The 18598-nt window shown below is 44.4% G+C and overlaps 1 protein-coding gene across 2 annotated transcripts in view; it reads right to left on the bottom strand.

Annotated features, from left to right (window-relative positions):
- Cfap221 (cilia and flagella associated protein 221) overlaps positions 1-18598 on the bottom strand; it is a 99382-nt gene that overhangs the window by 67270 nt on the left and 13514 nt on the right. For both annotated transcript variants that reach the window (XM_045150630.1, XM_045150631.1), the window contains exons 4-6: positions 12877-12963; positions 12372-12470; positions 7402-7502 (exon numbers count right to left, since the gene is read on the bottom strand). In XM_045150630.1, coding sequence (XP_045006565.1) covers positions 7402-7502; positions 12372-12470; positions 12877-12963 — 287 coding nt within the window. The remainder of the gene's footprint in view (positions 1-7401; positions 7503-12371; positions 12471-12876; positions 12964-18598) is intronic.

Here is an 18598-nt window from a genome sequence, read left to right as displayed (position 1 = left end):
TGACACTGCCATGTTTCTCTTTATCATTCCAGCATCCCTACAGCCAAGGGTAGGCAGAAATATGAGAATCTGCCGAAAGCTTGAAGGTCAGCCAGCCTTGCAACAGAGTGGTGAGTGACAGACCCTGTGCCAAATGAGGTGGAAGGGAGGATTGACACCAAAAGTTGTCCTCTGATCTGCAAATGTGCGCCCCCACTCACACACATGAACACACACACACACACATGCATTTGCACACATGCACACAAATCATACATACACAAACACCAAAAAAAGAAACTTCTTTACAGAAATGATGGGAGGTTTGTCTCCTAGATGGCTCTAGAGCCTGTTAAGTTGACAATCAACATTAACATTCACATTTTCCTTTTGGTAAATTCCTAGACTTGGACTTAAATATTCTAGAAGCTCAACCTTCTGGCTTTGGAATGGAGTCCTCATGACTTTTCTCTGTTAGTGTGGTTAACATGGCCTGTGGTCTACAGAGCCTCTGGGATGTGGACCTGGTGTAGTTGTCGTGGGTATCAAGGGCTCCCTTGACCATGAGCCCAGGTCCAGAATGAACCCTATCCTAGACTTTCCACCCTTTCCCAGGGGAGCATGCTGACCACTGGTCATCAGAGGCCGCTTGGTGTAAAGAAGACGCTGGAAGAATACCTGGTCAACAGGCTGGCTCCAGAGTTTTGTCAGTCATTTTGTACCACAAAGACTCTGTTATAGGGACCCGAGAGAAAGACAAATTAACACGTATCTTGAGAGCCATGAGAATGGAATAATATAACATTTCTGTTCCTGATGTAAGCATATGATTCACTTGTGTGCATAAGAATGATGGGATTGCAAGCCAGATGCAGTAGAGAGGGTCTGTGAACCCGGTGCATCTACGGCAAGAATGGAGGAGTGGTCAGGAGAACCTCCCGAAGTTAACCAGCCATCTAGTCTGACAAATGTACCAGTGTTCAAGAGACCCCGCCTCAAACAAGGAGAAAGATGAGGATGACACCCGAGGTTGTTTTCTGTGTACACGTTCACATGTGTACCATGACACATACTCCTGTATTCATACACGTGATCACACATACATCCATACATCATACACACAAAAGATTAAAAACCAATGAGGTTGCATTTTATCTTCAGTACTCCCTTGGATCTTGAGCAATTACTGGGCTTTAAAAGGCAGGACGGTTAGGTTTATGTAGCTGGCAGTGTGCCGCGATGGAGAACTGCAAGTCTTCTGCAGCCTGCGATGCAATGCTGTGTTTGACTTAAGAGATGTCGGCCAGACATTGGAATGCAACGTTCCTTATTTACAATGGCTGTCAGCACATTTTAACAGATCGTAAGCCACCAAAGCTGTTTATAGGTAGTTGGCAAGTGTCCCCATGGCATTTTATCTCAGGAAGAAAAATTTACAACTGCCATATCCAGCTGCTGAAAATGAGCATGATGAATAAGAGCAGGTCAGCTGTGTGACCTGGTGGGAGAGGAACCGATGCCTTGCTCAGTCCTCAGACTGCTCCGCCCAGATCCCAGAAGCAACCCCAAAGCCAGGAAGCAAAATTAGAGAATTTAACATAGATCTTCAACTTCTGACAATTGTGTCCAGATTGTCAATATGTGCACAGGGAAAATAGATTCTTTTGAATCTGCCTTTGACCATTTGATGTTCTTTCATAAGCGTTGTGCAACTTCACAATGTAGAGGGTATCTTCTCTTTGGTGCTAGAAATGGTAGCTGTACTGAGAGATTTAAGAACATACCTTGGCTGGAGAGATGGCTTGGTGAATAAAGTACTTGAAGCGAGTGTGAGGACCCGAGTTCTGCTACCCAGAACCCACATCAAGTGGCTGTGGTGGGGGTGCATGCCTGTTGTCCAAGCCCTGGGAAGCAGAGATAGGAGCATCCCCAGGGCTGGCTGGTAAGCTTGTCTAGCTGAATCAGTGAGTTCCATGCTCAGCGAGAGACTCTGCCTCAAAATAAGGTGGAGAGTGATCAAGCAAGACACCTGGCATTGATTTCTGGTCCACACCTGCTCACACACATGTATATGTGCACCTGCAAACACACATGCACTCACACACATATGAACATGCTTACACATATGCATGCACACTATATACATATGCCAATGGAAACCTCATATATTGACAATGCAGCCACTCTAAGAAAGAGTCTGCTAGTTCTATACATGTTAAACATGCAGTTATCATAGTCTAGTAGTTCCATTAGGTATGCACCCAAGGAAAATGAAAACATGCCCCTACATAAAAACATTGTCAAGATTGTTCGTGGCAGTGATATGTATTCATAATAATTCTAAGGAAGAATGAATTCAAGTACCCATTTTCTGGTATGTCCAGAAAATTCAGCACAAAAAAGGACCAACTGGCTGGATGACCCTTAAAGATATGTGTAATGGAAGACACCACTCATAAAAGGTCACATATTATATTATTCTATTAAATGAAATGTCCACAGTTGCAAAGTAATAGACACAGAAAATAAATTAGACCTTGCCTGGAAGGGAAGTTTGAGGGGAGGAGGAAAGGAGGTGGGTATGAAATTCCTTTTGCCAGTGATGAAGATGTTCTAAAATTGACTGCAATGGAAGTGGCACACACGCAAACCTGCTGTCTTTTGCATTTTAAATCAATAAGCCTTATGATATGTGAACTACAATGCCATATATTTATTTTATGTTATTTTTTGCTGGGTGTGCCCCCCATAAACTGAGGTGTTCTGAATGCTAAGTTTCCAGCTGATGGATATTTGGGAAGTAATACCTCTTGGGGGGAGTATATTGTTGGGGGCAGGCTTATGGGTATTATAGCCAGTTTCCCCTTGCCACTATTTGGCACACTCTCCTGTTGCTATTGTCCACCTATGTTGGCCAGGGTGTGATGTCTACCCTCTGCTTATGCCATCGTTTTCCCCTGCCAACGTGGAACTTCCCCTTGAGCCTGTAAGCCAAAATAAATCTCTTTCTCCCAGAAGCTGCTCTTGGTTGGGTGATTTCTACCAGAAATGTGAACCTGACTGCAACAGTAAAGTGGTACTGAGGAGTGGGATTGCTGCTAGACACCTGACTGTGGCTTTGCCCTTTTGGAGCTGATTTTAAAGAGGAATGTGGAAGCATTTGAAACCTTGGCCTAAAAGATGCCTTGCAATGCTGTAAGTACAGCTTGATGGACTATTCTGGTCAGAGTTGAAAGATCTGAATGCAGTAAAAACTATCGACTGTGAGGTTTGGTTTATGAGGATGAAAAAGAGCTTTCCTTGGACTGGGCTAGCAGTTTGAGTGAAAAACTTGCTGTTATCCTTTTGTCCTGAAAAGTTGTGCAGGGTTGCTTTGCGTAGACATGAACTGGTGTGAGCAGAGGGATATGGCACAGAAAGAAAAATCTTTGGGTGAACTGTTGCCTGCTCAGCTGCAACTGAGAGATTACAACCTTTGAGACTGGGCTAGCTGACCTGCGCTGGGGCAACAGGAAAAATGTAGACTCTTTTGAAGGGACCTGAGTGCTCAAGGAGTGTCCTGTTCTTCAAAGTCTGCTTTATTTCCCCCTGGATTAACAAGTTGGCACCCTACCTGGTATCGTGGAGTATAAGAAATGCTGGAAAGAGGGCCATTCAGTTTGCAACATGGTCTTGTGTTTTGGAAATGGCCATGGGCAATGTGAAGCAGGTTTGCTGGTTGCCTGCATGGAGACCCCATGGAGCCATGAGAATGAAACGTGGATTGCAGTGGAGACCCAGTGGAGATGCCAGGACCACGAGATGGCTGCCAAGGAGAGCTGCCAAGAGGAGCTGCCAGCCCTGATGGAGTTTTCCAGGACTGTGAGTTGCCTAGCTGGAGGGGTGGAATTGGAATTCTAGAGACTTGTTGCTGGTTAGAATTATTGGATTTAGAGATTTGTCACTGGCTAGAGTTGTTGGACTTGGAGTTACAGTTTGATGTTTGCCCTAGTTGTTTTAAATCTTGTATTGGTTGAATGTTTCTTTGCTATTCCCAATGCTATCTTTTGCATTGTGAACATTTATTCTGTGCCATTATGGGGTTTTTGAGGTTAGTTTTTGGTATTATGGCTCAGTTAACAGATCTTGGACTATGGGGATGTTTGAACACCATTGGGATTGATAAAAAACTATGGGACTTTTAAAGTCAGACTGAATGCATTGTATTTTACATCACGTATGGATATCAGTTTATGGGGGCCAGGGGTGGAATGTGGTGGTTTGATTCAGGTGTCCCCCATAAACTTGGGTGTTCTGGATGCTAGGTTCCCAGCTGATGGATATTTGGGAATTAATGCCTCCTGGAGGGAGTGTATTGTTGGGGGTGGGATTATGGGTGTTATAGCCAGTTTCCCTATGCCAGTGTTTGGCACACTCTCCTGTTGCTATTGTCCACCTTATGTTGGCCAGGAGGTGATGTCCACCCTCTGCTCATGCCATCGTTTTCCCCTGCCATCATTGAGCTTCCCCTCAAGCCTGTAAGCCAAAATAAATCTCTTTCTCCCAGAAGCTGCTTTTGGTTGGGTGATTTCTACCAGCAATGTGAACCAGACTGCAACACTGGGCATGGTGGCACATGCCTTTACGAGAGAAAGGGAGAGAGAGAGAGATTAGAAGCATGTATGAGAGAAAGAGAGAGAAAGAACTGGTGCACCAGGGCCTCCAGCCACTGCACTCAAACTCCAGATGTGTGAGCCCCCTTATGTGCATGCGCAACCGTGAGCATGTCTCAACTTGTGTGTCTGGCTTATGCGGGATCTGGGGATTGAACATGGGTCCTTAGGCTTTGCAGGCAAGTGCCTTAACTGCTAAACCATCTCTCCAGCCCCAGTAATTTTTTTTAAAATAAGCTTCTGTGTCTTAGTCTGTTTAATACTGCTATTACAGAAAATTGGGGCTGAAGAGATAGCTTAGTCCCTAAAGGGCCCATCTCACAAGCATGAGGACCCGAGTCTGATCCCAATATCCACATAAAATGCTGGCTATGGCATGGGCCTATAATCCCACTGCTGAAGAGCTGGGAACAGGAGGATCCCTGGGGCTCACTGGTCAGCCAGTGTAGCCCAATTAGCAAATTGTGGGCCGCTGTCTTGAGCAGAAATAAGTGACATACCTGAGGATGGCACCTAAGACTGCATTCTGTGTTTGACACAGACACACACACTCAAGCACACGTGCCCTAGCTCATTCAACTTGTGTTTTGCCTCCTTACATCTCCTTGTCTATCTGCCATGGGGCCTTGATCAGAAGCTGAACGATACTGGCCTTATGTTCTTGGACTTCCCAGCCTCCAAAACGATGAGCTATAGTGAAGTTGTATCCTTTTTTTTTTTTTGTATTTTTTTATGAGAGAGAGAGAGAGAGAGAGAGAGAGAGAGAGAGAGAGAGAGAGAGAGAACAGGGCCTCCACCCACAGCAATCAAACTCCAGACACATGTGCCATCTTGTGCACATGTGTGAACTTGTGTGCTTGCATCACCTTGTGAATCTGGCTTACATGGGATCTGGAGAGTCAAACATGGGTCCTTAAGCTTTGCAGGCAAGCACCTTAACCACTAAGCCATCTCTCCAGCCCATGAATTCCTGTTCTTTCTAACTCACCCAATGTCAGGTATTCTGTTATAGTGACAGAAAATGAACCGAGTTAATGCCAAACACTGAGCACCCAATATGATGAATGTCAAGCATGTAAGAAGTGAATGAATGAGTGGAGTGTGGTGGTGCACACCATTAATTGGGAGGCAGAGGTAGGAGGATCATCATGGGTTCGAGGCCACTCTGAGAATAGAGTGAAGAATTCTAGGACAGCCTGGGCTTATGGTGAGACCCCATCTCAAAAAATCAAAAGAAAAGAATGAATAAAATTTAATGTTGAACAAAGAACCCACCCAGATGATATTTTTGACACCAAGGTAGCCTAGAATTAAAATGGAACCTTTTAGGTGAATGAGTGTTCAAATACACCCTATTCATTAGCACATAGTTTGGATGGGCTGCAGCATAGGATTTGAGTATTTAAATGTGGCTAGAATGTTTGGAGGGAAAAGTAGTGTGTTTATCTTTGGAAAGATTTTTAAAAATATATTATGCCATTATAAACAGTAATTCAGTTAGATAAACTTTAGCTAAACTCTTCATTCTGATTATAAATGAAGGGCATTATGTACAAAATACCCTGGGGGAAGCCTTCAAGGAGGTGGTAGATTTTTGTTTTAAGAATCTAAGACAGATGTCTGCATTATCAGGCATATTTTTTTTCACCGGTTTAATGAACCATTTTTTCCCAACTCAAAAACCTCATTTACAACCCAAACCAAAAGTGATTTTGGAGAGGAAAAATAAAGGAAATAAAATACTTCATGAGCTAGGGGCTAGGGAGATGACTCAGTTAGCAAAGTGTTTGCCACACAAGCATGAGGACCTGAATTTAGATCCCCAGAACCCACATATAATGCTGGGTATGGTGGAGCATGCTTGTAAAAAGTGATGACCCCTGAGGCTTATTTCTAAGAATTGAGGAAGAACTCAAAATGTGACAGGCTGGGCTATGGGGATGGCTCAGTAGGTAAAGTGCTTGCCTTGTAAGCAGGAGAACTTGTGTTTGAGCTCCAGGACCCTACATAAGAATTCTGGGCATGAGGATGCATGTCTGTAATCCTAGCCTAGAGAAACAGAGACAGGGAATCTCTGGGGCTCATTGGCTGATCCAATAAGATACAATCTCAGGTTTTGGCCTGAATCTTCCCAGACTCCTCAGCATTCTCCCATCATCCCTCTTTCCAGGGTAGTGCTTTACCCCCATGAGAAGATCCTGTTGAAAGAAGCTTGGCAGTAGAACCAGGACATGGGCAAAGTCAAATTGCTACCCAGTGACTTAACCCCTGGCTCAAGCCATATCTGAAGACCCCTTTGGTTAAGTGACCTAATGCCATTTCTTTCTTTAAGTACTTTAATTTTATTTATTTATTTTCAACCCGAGAGGAACAGAGGAGAGAGAGAGAGAGAGAGAGAGAGAGAGAGAGAGAGAGAGAGAGGGAGAGAGAGAGAGAATGGGAATGCCAGGATCCAACCACTGCAAACTAACTCCAGTCACATGTACTACCATGCGCATCTGGGGAATCAAACCTGGGTCCTTAGGTCTCGCAGGCAAGCGCCTTAACTACTAAGCCATTTCTCCAGCCCCATTTTTTTCTTAACATTTTGAATTGGTTTATTTTTATCATGTTGTTTTGCCTTTTGCAACTGTAAGTCCAGGCTAATTCAGCGGGGAGGAGGAACATCCACTAGGAACCCCCACCCCCTTCATGCAAGTCTACATTTTTACATGTTTCTTAATGCTCCATATCCTATGATGCCTTGCTGGTTTTACTTGGGGAAACTCACCTCTCTCCAAGGAGGACATTTGATAGATTAATAAAGGTGGGGAAGTCCAGAGTGTTCAGGACAGGGTAGGCATGGATGGGAATAAGTAAGGTTTCATCTCCCTAAAATGAGTAAGAAAAAAAAAATTAACATTCTGAAAGACAAACTTGCAGAAATTTTATTTATTTTTAAAAATTTATTTACAGAGAGAGGGGCTGAATGCAGACCTCCTGCTTTTGCACATGACCTCCAGATGCATGTGCCACTTTGGGAATCTTGCTTTACGTGGGTTAGGGAATCAAATCCCAGTCATCCAGCTTTGCAAACAAGAACCTTTAACCACTGAGCCATCTTCTTAACTATATATATATATCTCAGGAGGGGCTGGGAAATGACGTAGTCAGTAAAGCACTTGTCATACAAGCATGAGGATGCGAGGTTGGACCCCCAGCACCTGTGTAAAAAAGCTGGGAATGGCAGCATGTGCTTGTAATTCCAGCGGTAGGGAGGATGAAACAGAAGAATCCCTGGGTCTGGCTGGCCAGCTATTCCAGCCACGTCATGAGCTCTGGTTTGGTGAGAGACCCTGTCTCAAAAAATATGTTGGAGGACAATTGAGAAGGACACCCAGTGTCAACCTCTGATCTTCACACACATGCATATTACATGCAGGCACACCCACACCCATAAAAAGATGTACACACACAACAGCATACACATGCAGAAAAAGAGAATTTTCTTAAGAAACTTCTGTGCCTAGGTACAACATTGCAAATGCTAAATTCTTAGTCATAAATAAAGTAAGGAAGATTTTAAGTACACCTTACTGGGAAAATGTTCACTATTACTCAAGAAAGCTAAAGATAAAAATATTTCTGTGCAGACACAAAGGTAGTAATCTCTGTGCTTCTCTTTGAAGTGGTAAGCACTTTCATGACTCAGAAAGAAGCCAGCACAGAATCACCCAATCTACACAGCAACAATAAAAAGCAATTTTATGGAAAGAGAATACAGAAGACTTTTCTAGTTCACATGATGGATGACATTGAGCAATGCCTTTAACCTTTTTGGGCCTGTTTGGTCCCTTGTAAAATGGAGACCAGTATGCTTTTACTTGAGGCTAATTTTTAAGGATTAAAGCAGGTGACATCCTAAAAAGTAAAAGCATTATATAAATATGAAGTATCACTATTAGTTTTAATGCCAATGTCAGGAAATGTACTGTACACCCTAGCTTCTTAAACGGTGGGTCATGACTCCATATGGAGTCATGTGAATAAATGCGATGGTGGCAAAAAATAAAACAAAACAAGCAAACAAACAAAAAAAATAACTTAGGCATCTGTAAAAGATTTCTAAACATCCAACGACCAAAAGAAAATTCAAAATCAAACACATAACAAGTCTTAGTGGTTCTGGAAGCAGTGCTTGCCTGTGTTGTATTGGGTGACTTCACTATAGCCTTAGTGCTGAGCACACAACGTGCACATTTTCCATCGCACACGCTGTCAGCCACGGAACACCAGCCAACGCTGCCCAAACACCTAATCTCAGGCTTGAGACTACTGCATGTCATGAATTGCATAGCTATTACTGTGCATACAGTTTTCTGCTCTTACAGAAGTATAATGGTTTAATGTCAGAAAACAAAGACTTCATGTTTTTCTGCTTCATTTCTCAGCACATAAATATCGAATTAGTGTATCTTTGGATTGCATTATGTTACAATGTTTGAGTTTGAAAATTTATGTTACAGCTGGGTGTTGCATAACTGTAATCTTAGCATCTGGGGGTGGAGGCAGGAGGATCAGCAATTTAAGGCTAGCCTGGGCTACATGATAACTTTGAGGCTAGTCTGAAAGAAAAAATGAAAAAAAAACCCCACAAAATTTGAGTTGTTGATTTGGCTTTCATAAAAGAAAACAAAGCATTCAACAAATTTTGACTTGGGGTTAGAAAAGGATTTCTGACAATTTTTTTAGTGGCTCTAAACTAATTTAAGCAACTTTTTTTTTAGTATGTGTTTTGTGCAAAATGGCATTCTAGACACTGACAATCACAAAAAACAAACTATGAATCAATTCTAAAAACGTTGAAGATGCTGTACATCCTGACATATCTAATATTCATCAAAATTTCATTCTTTCTGGGAAAGGTATATCCTTTCATTAGGACAAAATTTTGCTTTCATACTTAATAAATGGCAAAATTATATATGTGCTAAAGTATTGCTCTAGATACATTTTTAAATGATTTATTATCAGTAAATATTCGATTTGTATACTTCAGATAAAACTTTAGGTAAAACTTTCTCAGGTGAAAAAAGTTTCAAATGGAAAAGTTGAAGGAGAAGCCAAGTACTCCACAATGCTGAATTTTCCTTTTGCTGATGACAGACTATTCCCTTCTGAAAAAATTCTGTTTTTATTTTTGGCTTAAAAAAAATTAAAAGTCAAGTAGCGGGGGGGGGGGGGATGGGGAGATAGCTTAGTGGTTAAGCAGTTGCCTGTGAAGCCTAAGGACCTGGTTCGAGGCTCCTAGGACCCAAGTAAGCCAGATGTACAAGGTGGCACATGCATCTGCATGTGGCTGGAGGGCCTGGCACGCCCATTCTCTATCTGTCTCTTTCTCTGTCTGTCTGTCGCTCTCAAACAAATAAATAAAAATAAACAAAAAAATTAAAAAAAATATATAAAAACTCATGCGGGGTGTAGCACATACCTTTAATCCCAGCACTTGGGAGACTGAGGTAGGAGGATTGTTGTGAGTTCTAGGCCAGCCTGAAGCTACTGACCTGTGGTCAGCCTGGGCTAGAGTAAGACCTTACCTAAAAAACAACAACAACAAAAGAACCCCAAAAGTAAAAAAAAATTTAAAACTTAAATAGAATGTCATTTTTTCAAGACAGTGTTTTATGTAGCCCAGGCTGGCTTTGAACTAGCTAAGGATGGCCTTCAGCTTCTGATCCTCTTGCCTCCACCTTCTAAATGCTGGGATTGTAGGCATACACCACCATGCTTGGTTTACGTGGTGCTGGGGACCAAACCTGGGGCTTCACGCATGCTAGGCAAGTGGTCTATCAAATGAACTGTTACCCCAGCTGTGGTGTATTGTCTTCTTTTTTCTATTTTTTGGTGTGTGTATGTATGTATGTTTCAGGTGTGTACACACGTGAGGTTATCATGGAGAGCCATCTTGATTGCTTTCCACATTATTTGTTGGAGGAGGCTCTCTCACACCCAGAGCTTGCCCATTTGGCTAGTGCAGTCAGCAAGCTTGCACTGGGGATGTCTATGACTTCCTCTCCTGAGCACTGGTCACAGGTGGGCATTGCATGTATGTGTCTGCTGGGGATCTGAACTCCAGTCCTTACGCTTATGTGACAAGATTTTATCTACTGAGCCATCTCCCCAGGTCCTGTTTTATCATGTTCTTAAAGAAATGTGGTTTTTCCATCTAAAATATTTCAGTGTTTTGGATCTAGAGTTTTTGCTGCCTCTGTGGGAAAACATCTTTAGTAAGATGAGTCCATGAGGCAATACTATCAATATACACAAACTTGCAAGTTTTTATGATTTTTTTTTTTTTGTGACAAGGTTTTACTATGTAGGTAATCCAGATCCTCCTGCTTCAGACTCTCCAGTACTGGGATGACTGATGCGTGCCTTTTAGAAATGAAAATTGAGGGCTGGAGAGATGGCTTAGTGGTTAAGTGCTTGCCTGTGAAGTCTAAGGACCCTGGTTTGAGGCTTGATTCCCCAGGGCCCTCATTAGCCAGATGCACAAGGGGATGCATGCGTCTGGAGTTCGTTTGCAGTGGCTGGAGGCCATGGTGTGCCCATTCTCTCCTCTATCTGCCTCTTTCTCTCTCTGTCTGTTGTTCTCAAATAAACAAATTAACAAAAAAATAAAAAAATTAAAAAGAAATGAAAAATGAGGCCGAGGAGATGTTTCAACAGTAAAGTGGTCACTGTGTAAACATGAGGACTTGAGTTCAAGCCCTCAGCACTCAGTATATGCTGGGCAGATACGGCAACTCGCCTGTAATCCTAGCTCTTGGGAGACAGAGTCAGGGCGTCCCCTGAACAAGTTGGCTAGCTAGACTAGCCAAATTATGAAGTTCTGGGTTCAAGTGAAGAAAAAAATGTCTTAATAAACAATATGGATCAAGGAAAGGCCCTGATGTCAACCTTTGGCCTACATACACACCTTTCCCAAGTGCACATGCCCTTCCATATGTGGGAACATGTATACACAAACACACACACACACACACACACACACACACACACACACCACTACATACCTATATAAGCAAGCAAACAACAAATAAGCAAACATGAAAGTCAAGTTGAAATGTCTTTAAGTCAGACTTTGCTGAACAAATTCTAAGTAATGAAAGCATTACTTGCAAGTAAAGAATAAAACAATTGCTGCTATCTCCCATTTTAGTTAGGAAACGTGCAGTGTGTAGTTAACTGAAGCCTCTGTGGTTCCCAGGTGGGGTTGGCAACGTAGAGAAACGCATGGTGTCAGGAGTCACCTGTGGAGCTAGCTCTGGTTGGAGGCCAGAGGGTCACCTAAGGGGACGGAAAGGCTCCTAAGATCTCAGGCCATGTGGCCAGCTCAGTCAGTCAGGCCGCCAGGCTCCACCTCCGTCTGTGCACATTCCTGCTGTGGCCTCGGGCCAGAAGCCACGGTTTATAATCACAGCGTGGACAGGCCGTCCATTTTCTAGCCTCATGCTTAAAGGAGCACGTTCAAGGTATTTGACAAAGCCTTCATGGGCCCCTAGCACCACAGACAGTGCATGCCCGCACCACGGGGTGACTCTGGAGACGGTCCAGGCTTTCCGGGCTGAGGGGCCTGTAGCGGGGACTCAGGCGCAGCAGCTGACCGACAACCTCACCCACTGCCCGGAAGTTCTGATCAGTCATCGGGGCTCTTCTCACCATCCCTAACCCCATTACACAGCAAATGTCAGGACTTACCTTACAGTGAACACGGATGCAATCGTAATAGTAGCGCCACTCATCTGGGGAAAATGTAATGGTGATCTTCAGAGACAAGCCCGGGACCAGGCGGTGTTCCTGGAAGACAAGTTTGCTGTTGTCTGAACAGGCCCCAGCCCTGGGGGGCTGCAGCTCTGTGGGGGGACGACACGCCACACACTCAGCCCAGCAGGCCTGACAGAAAGCCACAGCCAATGTGGCTCGTGTGCACTTCTAATCCCAGCTCTGGGGAGGGGGAGACTGAAGACCGCTGGGGTCCTCTAGTCAGCCAGCCTAGCCTACGCTCGGTGAGCTCAAGGCCAACGAGAAACCCTGTCTAAAAATAAAGGTGGATGGAACCTGAGGAACGACACCCGAGGTTGTCCCCTGAGACTTCACAGGCATACACACATTTACAGATGTGTATGTGCACATGTGAAAACACACATGCATATACACACAGGCACATTAAAAGAAAACCATGACCTGGTACATGGATGCTTACCTTTTTCTCATAGCTTATCTGGAAGTATTTGGTCTGTGGGGGTAAAATATGAACATGCGTGTCTTCGTCAGAAATATTGACCAGGTACTGGGTGAGAAAAAGAAGCAGTGAGAGTCAGGGCACTTTGTATGGATTTATGGGTGCATCTGTTTATACTTCATCTTATTCCTCAGGGAACTGAGGAGACATAATATTTTTAGCTTTTTAGAAGACGTGAAATATAGTGTACACTATTTAAAGCATGATTAAAATATACTCCTGAGTCTACTGTCCTCCTTAGGAACAATCCCAAGAGGATATGGGGTCCTTTGCATCCCCCCAAGTCCCGCATGGCCACTGTGTGCGCTCTCGGTTGAACTCAGTCTGGTCCTGAGTGCATCTGCGGCAAGGCTGCCTCCAGCTCCACTGGCTCTTTGATTACAAGCCACTGGCTCTGGGCCAGAGGCTGCCTGGGTGCCAGAAAGGCAGGGAAGGCATGTGACTGAGTCACTTACCTGTCGTCAGGTCCAGTGGAAGGGGCTGTCTTCTGACCAGTAGGAATGGTTATTCTGTGAAGCCGGATTGTTTGGGGACAAGTTAACTGCCTGTCTGAGAGAGAGGCGCTTCTCCTCTGCTTGAGAGGAAGCATGGACTGTGTCTTCAGAGAATTTTGGCTTTGCCTCAGGAAGGGGTAAGTGACCTTTGGTTCGAAAGGTGTAAGGCAGAGGCTTGGCCCTCACTGGAGTTTCAGAAGGCCCATTGCCTGAGGCCCTGTGCCTCAACTTCAGACACTGGCTTCTGATGGAAGTCCAGAAGTTGACTGCACATGTTTAAAGTTCCTTTACATTACATGGAAACATTATGTGTGTGCACATGTTCATTTATGCATGTGTGTGCCTGCGGGGATGTGAAGGCCACAGGAGGCACCATCTAGCTTATTATTCTTATTTATTTATTTATTTTTTGAGACAAGTAGGCTAGACTACCTACTTGGCCAGCAGCCCCTCTCCACCTCAGCCCCCAGGATCCACCTGTTTCTGCCTCTCCCACTGGGATTGCAAGCCACTGTGCCTGTCATTGTTACCCGGGTTCTGGGGCTCAAACTCAGCTTCTCATGCTTGCAAGGCAAGTAAGTACTTTACCAACTGAGCCATCTCCCCAGCTTCATGGAAATATTCTTCAAGTACCACCATTTTGACCTTTTTTTGTTATACTTTCCCTAATATGCTGAATGCCTAAAAGTAAAAGTTTCCTGGGCCTCTCTTGGCTGCTAAGAAGCCATGCAGAGGAGGTGGTGCTGGATCCAGGGGACAACACACAAGGGTAAATCCTTCCAGAAGAGTCTAGGAAGACAGATGTGCTGGGCCAAGCTTAGAGGCTGGAGGTGGCAGGCTCCACCTGGGGATAGACAGGTGCTGTGTATCTGGTGGTCCTGATGAAGACCTCTGTCCCCATGCTTGTCATGAAGGAGGACTGTGAATGCCACAGTGAGAGAGGCCCCGTCTTAAAGAAGAAGGTGGAGAGGGATTGAAAAAGACACCCTCGCTTGTCATCTGGCCTCCACCTGCCTAGACTGGTCCCTAACTCCCAGGCTCAAGTGATTCTCCTGCCTTGGCCTCCTATAGCTGGGACTATAGGAGTGTGCTACTCTGCCTGGTGTGGCCAGAGATGTTGAAACCAAACACTGCTCAAGATAATTCCAGGGGACATAGTCAAGGAACTTTTGGGAATACCAAACAAACAAAAAAAATTGATTCCCAAAATACATTGACAAGACTCGAAATTCTATTCATTTTGTAGTTGTCTACTAAGTTGCAAATATCCACCGTTTATCATAAAAACCCATGTCTTCTGTCCTATTAAAGACTGCGTTATCTGAGCCCTAGGACAACTGAGAGACTATTTAGTACAATCTCCACCCCTGCTCCTTTTGTCCCTGAGATAGTGCTTCAAAGCCCAGGCTGGCCTCAAACTCATTATGTAACAGAGGGAAGTCTTGAACTCCTGATCATCATGCCTCCATCTTCTGAGTGCTAGGATTATAGGTGTGCACCACCATGCCTGGTTTATGCAGGGTTGGGGATGGCACCTATGGCACCATGCATGCTAGGTTAGCATGCTACAAGTGAGCTATCTTCCTAGCTCCAAGCCCCTTGTTTTTCCCTCTTTTTTTTTTTTTGTATTTTTTTCAGTGCTGAGGACCAAACCCAGGACCTTGCGCTTGCTAGGCAAGCACTCATGCACTGAGCTAAATCCCCAACCCCCTTTTTTTGTATTTTTTTCTATGACAGAGAGAGAGAGAGAGAGAGAGAGAGAGAGAGAGAGAGAGAGAGCGAGCAAGTGCATTGGTGGGCTAGAGCCTTCAGCCACTGCAATCCAACTCCAGATGCGTGCACATTTGTGTGCACGTGCAACCTTGCGTGCTTGCATCATCTTGTGCATCTGGCTCATGTAGTATCTGGAGAGTAAAACATGGGTCCTTAGGCTTTGCAGGAAAGCACCTTAACCATTAAGCCATCTCTCCAGCCCCCACGCCCCTTATTTAATGCAGATGCAGTCACTCATTCATGGCTCAAAACTGGGTCTAAGCCCCTGGGTAGGACTCTTTGCTGCCTCCTACTGTCTTGTAGTTCAGAAATCTCAGTGCTTAAACTTCTATCCTATCTTTTATTTTAAATGTTTAAAAATATTTTTATATCTCTTTTCTAGCTTACTGGCCTTTGCTACTGAGTTTTCTTCCTACTCACACCGATATCAAGGAGATATAAAGGGAACAGAAAGGGAAGGGGGACTTAATAGGATGGTATTATACATATGTAAGTAGAAGAACAGATTAATGGGCATGAAAAGGCCTAAGTGAGGTCAGGAGAAGTGATTGGGTAAAGGAGGGGTGGAAGGAGGGCTAATCAAAATCTAAGAGGATATAATAAGTCACATGGAAACCTACCTTTTGGACAATGGGACACTCAGGAGCCATAGATTTTTACTAGAAAGTTTTCAGTGCCAGAGATGGTATACCTTCCAGTGAGTTGTTGGCCAGGGAGGTCTCTGATGCCCCCAAAACATTACAGACCATTGCTGAGGCCCTTGGTTTCCCACCAGGAATAGATGTTAAGACCCTATTGCTGAAGACTCCACATACGTGGGCTGCAAGATCACTGAAAAATCCTGCTAGAGCTGAGCTGAAAACCTCCTTCACATAGACCAGCTGACAGAAAGCTGGAAAAAGCCACTCTGCATGCAGTTCAATGGGAGAAAGAGAAATCCCCAGTGAAGATACTCAACAGTGGACACTGCAAGCCTTATATTTGGCCAGCAAGGCCAAAGGAGCCAATCAGTGCAACAGTGGCACATCTGTTATGGGAGAAATAAACCATCCTCTAATTGGACTTGAGGCCTGCTCCATGGGAGGGAATATATCCCTGATAATGAAAACCTACGACAGGGACAGGCATGAGCCCTAGGGGTGTAATGTATGCTGTTGTCTGGCTAAATGCATATACTATGCTCACCAAACTGCCCAGTAAGCACTTCTCTTAATGTTCATACCCATATATTAATGCTCTCACTTTTGGTTAGAGAATCTTCTCTTTTGAGATGGCAGTGACCTTGGGATGACTCAGAAGGCATCATAGTGCTGAGAGGAAGTGACAGAGGAGTGTTCAGCACTGAAATATCTCTCTCACACCTTCCAAGGCTCAGGGTCCATTGCGGAAGAGGTGGTGGAAAGAATGTAAGAGCCAAAGGAAGGGTAGAACTCCTTACAACGTGCTTCTCCAGACATAAAATGGCCTGGATATCCATGACCTCACAGTGCCTGATACTACCTACACAAGACCGTCATAATAGGAAGAAAAGATCATGACATCAAAATAAAAGAGAGACTGATTGAGAGGAGGAGGGGATAAAATGGAGAATGGAGTGTCAAAGCGGAAAGTGGGGGGGAGGGGAGGGCATTACCATGGGATATTGTTTACAGTCATGGAAGTTGTCAGTAAAAATAAAAAAAAAACCATATTTATTTATTTGAAAGAGAGAGAATACGGGTGCGCCAGGATCTCCTACCACTGCAAATGAACTCCAGATGCACAGGCTACTTTGTGCAACTGGTTTCACATGGGATCTGGGGAATTGAATCCAGGCTGACAGGCTTTTAGAAGCAAGCACCTTTAACCATCTCTCCAGCCTTAATCTTTTTTTGCAAGTGTGTGTGTGTGTGCGTGTGTGTGTGTGTGCATGTGTGCATGTGTGTGTGTGCTCATGTGGAGCCCGGCGATCATTGTTGGGTGTCTTCTTTCATCCCTTTCCACCTAATCCTTTAAGACAGGCCCTCTCTCACTGTCTTACCAACTCAGATCAGCTGCTCCAGGGATCCTTCTGACAGGCACATGCATTTTATCCTCCATTTTATCCCCTCCTCCTCTCAATCAGTCTCTCTTTTATTTTGATGTCATGATCTTTTCTTCCTATTATGATGGTCTTGTGTAGGTAGGGTCAGGCACTGTGAGGTCATGGCACTTGCATCCCACACCCAGCTTTCATGTGTGTGCTGGGGACCCACACTCACACCCCGTACTTTACCCACTGAGCCATCTGTCTAGTCCCTATTCTTCTTCTTATATTGCATCAACAAATCAGCTTTATTTTTAGGTTGTTATAATAATATCCTTTCAGGGATATAATGATTTACTTGTCTTTACATTTAAAACCAGAATAAAATTCAAAGAAAAAAATTTATCTGCTTAAAAAGTGTACTTTTAATTAGTATTAAATGTTTATTTGAAAATGTAACAAAACTTGAGTAACCCAGCATTATCTTCGAGGCAAGATAAGACTGCCTAGAGTCCTATCTTGTCTTTCAACTTGGGGTCGGTGACCCTCAACTCCGCCAGGACCTCTGTTGGCCTGGGAGCTGGCCCTCTCCTGGCCCCATGCTTTCCTCAGGGCCGCCTTCACAGGGAACCATTTTAAGCCAACATGAAATTCAGCCTTTTCTTCCATTTTTAAGAACTTCTCAGGCTGGGGAGACAGCTCAGATGGTGAAGTGCTTGCCTTGCAAGCATAAGGACTTAACTTGATTCCCAGACCCTGTGTAAAAATGCTGGGTGTGGTGATACGTACAATCCCAGCACTGGGGAGGCAGAGCTAGGTGGATCCCTGGGGTGCACTGGCAGTCAGTATAAACCGGCTGGCAAGCTCCAGGCCAATGAGAGACCCTGCCTCAAAAGCAGGCAACCCTATATTGGCCTCAGGCCTCCACACCATCTATACACACGTGAATGTGCACACACAGGCACAAAATCCAAGGACAATACCCACTCTTCTCACTCCCCGCCATAAAAACCACTAAGGGTTGAACCATTGTTACTGAATTCAGAGTTCTCGTCATTCCCTGACCCATGTCTCCATCGTGCTTCTGCCTGTAGTCATTGGACCGTTTACTCTGCCCTGGATGGAGTGCTCTAGAGTAAGCCTCCAGCGGAGGCTCGGTGTGGGGTGAGCGGAGCCCGTCTTCAACCCCACACATTTGTCATTGCTTTCCAAACACAACATCTCAGCCTCCAAGTCTGGAGTCCCTTGGGTGATACAACTTCTCAGAGAAGACCATACTTCACCCCAGGGATGTAGGGCTAAGTCAAGTAACACTACAAATTCCTTAAAGGGCTTTTGTACAAATCACCCTAATTGTTGCTTCATGCTGTATTTCTCTAAATGGAGGGCAACACTGGTGCCCTAAATTAAG

Source organism: Jaculus jaculus, chromosome 5 (genome assembly GCF_020740685.1).
Source record: "Jaculus jaculus isolate mJacJac1 chromosome 5, mJacJac1.mat.Y.cur, whole genome shotgun sequence".
In the NCBI taxonomy this organism is placed as follows: domain Eukaryota; kingdom Metazoa; phylum Chordata; class Mammalia; order Rodentia; family Dipodidae; genus Jaculus; species Jaculus jaculus.
Note: the sequence above shows the minus strand (reverse complement) of the source record. Positions and strands in the feature narration are given on the sequence as shown.